Source organism: Nicotiana sylvestris, chromosome 10 (genome assembly GCF_000393655.2).
Source record: "Nicotiana sylvestris chromosome 10, ASM39365v2, whole genome shotgun sequence".
In the NCBI taxonomy this organism is placed as follows: Eukaryota; Viridiplantae; Streptophyta; class Magnoliopsida; order Solanales; family Solanaceae; genus Nicotiana; species Nicotiana sylvestris.
Window position 1 is genome coordinate 147,750,573 of NC_091066.1, and position 5,610 is coordinate 147,756,182.

Sequence of the window (5,610 nt, forward strand, 5' to 3'; positions counted from 1 at the left end):
AGTGGGTGTGCTGGGTGATAAGGAAAAATAGAGGGGGGGGAAAAACAAAGAAAAAGAAAAAAAATAATTAGGCGGGTCAAATAAATAGGGTCGGACCACGTAAATGGATAAATATAAGACCCATATTTGATTCTTGGTCAATAATGCCACGTGGCCCAATTAAAAATCGTCACGTCATTAAATGAAAGGCCCATCAGTTCTGCCGTTAGTCGCGGGGGTATTTTTGTTAATAGAATTAACTTCGTGTATTTTTTTGAACGGATAGATAGACAGAGTGTGTTTTTTTGAACGGATAGATGGACGGAGGGTATTTATAAACCATTTAGCAAACGAAAGGGATAGTTTTGGCTCTTTTCCGTTATTTAAATAATATAATATTCGAACGAGTTTGTGTTTTTTTAGATCATTTTACCATCTATTTTTATTGTTATCACAATCTATTTGTATTTTTCACCAATACAAATATAAATAACTCCATGTTCACTATAATTTAACCTGATGGATCCGGGTTTTTTTGGTTTAGATAAGTGATCATTATATGATTGATTATTATTTTATTGGATTATTTTCTGCATTACAAATTTGTTATGAAATAAGTAATAAATTGTTAAACAATGATGCTTCTTTTCCATTTTTATTAATCAATTATTTCATACCAAGCACCACTGCTAAAATAGTGGTACCTCTTTTCTATTTTTATTAATTAATTATTTTATAACAAATATTATTTCATAACAAGCATCACTGAGAAAAATAAAAATAGATGGTAAAATGATTGAAAAAAGTACAAATTAATTCGAATATTATATTATTAAAACAATAAATAAATATCACTTACTACTTTTAGTAGGATTACTTCCCGAAATGATGTATAACAAAAAAACCGATTATCAATTACTCGAATAAATAAATAAGATTATCATACAATTTCTCAATTAAACAAAAACAATATATCAAAAAAAAATCTTTGAAATATAGGGCGGGTCGGGTCCTAACGTATCGGATCAGCGAATATTGGTTGGGTCCGATTATTAATTATTTAAGAATGACAAAATAGTGGTTCCGTTAAACTAAGGGCATGAATGAGCAAGTATTAGACGGATTGGGCATATTTGTCATAATTCGCATAGTTCACTGGCATATATGACCATTTTCCGTAGAATTTATATCTCGAAGGATCCAACCTCTAGACCGTACTCGTGTCGGACACCCGCACCTGTATTCGAGTAACTTAGGTCCCAATATCTTTCTATCTTTTTTTTTCCTTTTCTTTTTTTCATCTTGCTATCTTTCTTAGAATTAGTGTTTTCTTAGTTTTATTTCACAACTTGAGAAATAATGGCTCAAGCTACAACTTTAACACCCAACCGGCACATGTATTGCTTGTTCCAACGGATTGCTCTCCGGCTCAGTTTAAGAACAAGAATAGTGATGTCTTCTTCGTATTGATACCTCCCAATTGGTTGTTTCTGAACTTCCCCGCAAATATGAGAAATTCTTAGTGTCCCTGGCACAGCCATATTTGCAGATCGACCAGCTAATATTTGGATGAAGAACAGATAACAAAACAGTTTAAATGACTCAAGCAGAGAAAACTGGTGCATGCTTAGCCAATACTGAATGAATCCAAGTAGAGAAATCTATCTCCCCAATTTTCTCGTGAAAGGGAGTAAAGAAGCATACTGGGCTTTCTCATACACCCACCATGATATAACATACGTAACTCAAGATCAGTCCAAAGGAAAAACGTGAAAACCTAACCTTTGTTCCGCTGTTTTATACGCACAGCATGATGAATTGGTTAAAATGAAGAGAGACCAGCAATTTGTCGGAATTTTTCATATGATACCCAGAATACAAATTGCCAAGGGCCAAGTCTTGCCCATGTAGGAAAGAATCCCTTCCACAATGCTTTGACTCCTTCAATTCTGACAGTTTTGACAAGACAATCATAGGAGTTTCTATACTTATTCTTCCCTTGCTTGTCAGCAGCCTGATTCATCATTCTTGTCTTAATTACATCTGCCGGACAACTCAATGTAGTAGCTGACAAGCCTGACATTATAGATGATAAAGTGTGTGAGTAAATATTATCATTCGCTATGTTGTTGTTGATAACAAAGCGCTTTGCATGATCATAGCATGCCAATTCTCCCATGTTAACTAAGAAAGCTCTTTGGACATTTGGGAACACGCCTTTCCAAAGTCCTCGGAAGCTTTCAGTCCGAATAATCTTGTTAAAAGCATCAAATGGCCCACAATATCGAGGTTCCATACCCTGACTTGCCATTCTACTGTCTGCTTGCATCCTAACTTTGACAAGATCAGCTGGGCTTGCCACAACCTGAATCACAAGAAGACAAACAACTATGACATGTTCCACAATGAATGCCGCCGAAGGGAATTGAAAGCTTAAGCACAACAAGCAAGTAAACTAAAAGGTTTTTGCATACTCACTTATTTATTTTTCTCCTTTTATCTCTTTTTCTCTTTTTTCCATTTTCTTTTTTTGTGGGGACAGGTAGCCCATCATACTTCACATTATTCTCAGCTTAGCAGTATCAACATTTCTTTTATCAACTTAGCATTAGCTGATCATACTTTACATTCTTCCCAACATGCAGAAAGCTACAGAGATGAAAAACATAAATAAGATAATGTCATGTGAAATATTTTTAAAGATGACAAAATTAAAGATGAGAAGACAAAGGGTTTTTCATGATACCATCTTTGGCGGAGAGATAAAAGTAACTCGTTTCTATAAAATTAACAGAGTGATAAATTCAACAAACATCAACAAATAAGAGCTTCATAGACCCTTACAAGGGCACCTATCAGCATCTATCTCTAGGTATAGTAAAATTTCAAAACAAAAGGAAACTGTTCTAAAGAATGTTTAAGGCAGCTGACTTTTTCTCGGAATGAACAAACTAATCAAAAAGAATAACTATAAAAGAGCCTTGTATTCCTCTGTTCCACAAAACTAACAACTTATGACAAGTATGCAACCAAGTTTTGTGCCAGTGATCACCAGTTTCTTCATCTGTTTACTACAAAGTCTCAGGTGCCACCAAGGAAACAAAGAACTGACAAAGTAATCAACAATCTAATAGAGAGATTGCTCTTCCCTAAAGAGCATATATAAGTTGCTCAACTCAATTCAGATCATGATGAATCCATCAAAAAGAAACACTTGTCCATCTCCTGTATTTTTAATGTGAAAGAGGATCTGACTTTAATTTGTATTAATTAAACATTTACATTTTCGGAATTCATGTAAACATCTCGAAGAACATGGCAAAGTACAAGCAAATACTTAATACCAACTAGTAGAGGTTAAGACTTAGCTCTTGAGAAGAGTATTTCTATTTTGTTTAGAGTCATGGATGTCAGTGTAGGTACAAATTTTATACTTAGAGTACCTCTGCCACAAGAAACTCCTAAATTTCCTTAAAAGAAAAATTATTTAGTGTTATGGCTGCAAAAGATTCATATAGCTAACCCAACTAATTTTCCATTGCGCATAGATGATTGGTTTGAATCCCTTTTATTTTACTCTAAGTTTCTAATCAGTCCTGTTGCAACTTGCAACCACCTTGAAGCCATTTCTCCATCAAGCACTAAGGCAAGGCTCTATTGCACTGAATCTTTTAACTAGGTAGACATACAAATCCAATAGGTGTAGACCAGCAAAAAAGCATTTAAAATCTACTTGGTAGGACTAGAAATATCTCCACTGTAAGCATTCTGATTAAAAAATCTTCTCCAGAAGCATTTTCTAATTGTCTTTTTAGTGTTTTAAGTCATGAAAAATCTTCTCCAAGTGAAAGAATCTTGCAACATTAAGGGGATATGAGCTCTGACCACTCACTGCATTAGTCATCCATCCAACTCTAACAACCACACTAAAGAATACTGCAGTAACCATCGCATACGACCTGCCACAAATTTTATCAGCACCCAGAACCACAATTGCTGCCACCACCTTTCTTCACTACTATCAGCAACCCACTACTATCATCAATAAGCTCCCAAGTCAACATAGGAAAATGGTAAAGAAAAAAGTTTCACTGAAAGACATTTCCCTGAAAGAATCTCACTCCATCTTAACCATTTGTACTCAAACTCTTACAAACTAAACATAATAGTTTCACCTTCTAACAAAAAGGTGTTAATCCTTTAGAACATAAACATAAATTTCTTTACACGCGCTGCAATAGAGAAGTTCATCAATCCAACTGCAGGAAAGCATAACCACATACTCCCACCTCCACCTCCCAATATTTGACCTACTTTAAAAGACAAACTTCTTCTATCTACTCATTCAAATTTAACATCATTTAAAACCACTCTGGTCCGAAATATGTAACTCCTTTGCCATCTTGGAATGTCAAAATATTTGAGATTAGTCCACTACTGATTGTCTGATACAAACTTTTACAACTTTTCAATTATTCAAATTCGTTTAACTATTTAAAGTTGATGTTTTCCTTATCAAACTACTTTTTCCAGTCAAATTTTTATTACACATTCTACCACTGCCACTACTACTAATATAATACATATCTCAATTTAAAAAGTTACCTCCACGTCTAGTCAAATTCCTACATATAAAATGAAACAAGTTAGTGCTTTATACTATTATTTCAAATTTCATGTGACATCTTCTCAATTAACTTGTTTATCATTCAACATTTCGAACTTTTTTTAATTAAATTCAGCATAACAATAAAGTCAAATACGGAAGAAGAGAAGTAAATCAGACCAAGTTAATACGATATCTCAATTCATTTAGCTCAATACAACAATATAATTTCAAAAATCAGTGAGATTTCAATTTATTATTCACCTGAGCAATAACACCAGATAGTCCACCAATTAAGGCTTTGCTAGACAGAGAAACAGTATGATCAGCAGGAACCAAAAAATTCCGCAAAAATTCATAATTCACGATTCGGATTGGAGTGTAAAATAAATGTCTTATAATTGCCGGTGATAATCCTTTGTATAGTCCTAAAGCGCCGTCGTTTTTTAAGATCTCTGATACTACTCGAACGGCGGATGTCCGGCGAGATGAGGGGAGAGATTCACCGTGGAGTTGAAGCCGCGTCTTTATGAGGTCAATCGGAAAAGTTGCTGTTTCCGCCGCCATCGCCGATATTGCTGTTAGAGCTATTTTTGTTGTATGGGCTTTCCGGCCGTCGTTTAGCTCTTGAGCTTCCATTGAGCTAGAGGTCTAGATGGAGGCGGAGGTGCATGCATCAGTTACATTGAACGCTTACAGCTTGTTTGGATTGTTGTTGCTCGTTTAAATGTATGCCTTTGTATTACATTGTACTGGATGTAAAAAAAGTGGAGAGAGATATTGAAAACAGATGTATTTGTAAGACCGTATTAAAAAAAATTAAACCAAAAAGAAAAAGATGAATTTAATTGAATTTTCTGTCTAAATTTTTTTTGCTAGGGACCACCAATCCCCAACATATGTTTCGACATTACTTTTTATTAAGATCTATAACATATTCCAAATATATTATTTAACATTCTTGCATTTAATATAGATCTTTTACGACATCGACTTCATTGTGCAAAACATGATTTTAATAAACA

At 34.3% G+C, this 5,610-nt stretch overlaps 1 protein-coding gene across 2 annotated transcripts; it reads right to left on the minus strand.

Annotated features, from left to right (window-relative positions):
- Positions 1-1,577: 1,577 nt before the first annotated feature.
- Positions 1,578-5,338, minus strand: LOC104230785 (mitochondrial uncoupling protein 3). 2 transcript variants are annotated; one of them, XM_070160730.1, is made up of 3 exons: positions 4,850-5,332; positions 2,278-2,344; positions 1,578-2,055 (listed from the first exon to the last, which is right to left on the minus strand). In XM_070160730.1, the coding sequence occupies exons 1-3, from the start codon at positions 5,222-5,224 to the stop codon at positions 1,802-1,804; spliced, it is 696 nt and encodes a 231-aa protein (XP_070016831.1). In that variant the 5' UTR covers positions 5,225-5,332; the 3' UTR covers positions 1,578-1,801. The 2 variants fall into 2 exon arrangements, with proteins under 2 accessions (XP_070016831.1, XP_009781962.1); XM_009783660.2 differs by having other exon boundaries at positions 1,578-2,344; positions 4,850-5,338.
- Positions 5,339-5,610: the final 272 nt, after the last annotated feature.

Coding starts and splice junctions, on each gene's coding strand:
- LOC104230785 (XM_009783660.2), bottom strand. CDS start 5,224: ATGGAAGCTCAAGAGCTAAACGACGGCCGGAAAGCCCATACAACAAAA. Junction 2,345..4,849: donor TATCTGGTGTTATTGCTCAG/GTGAATAATAAA, acceptor CTTGTGATTCAG/GTTGTGGCAAGCCCAGCTGA.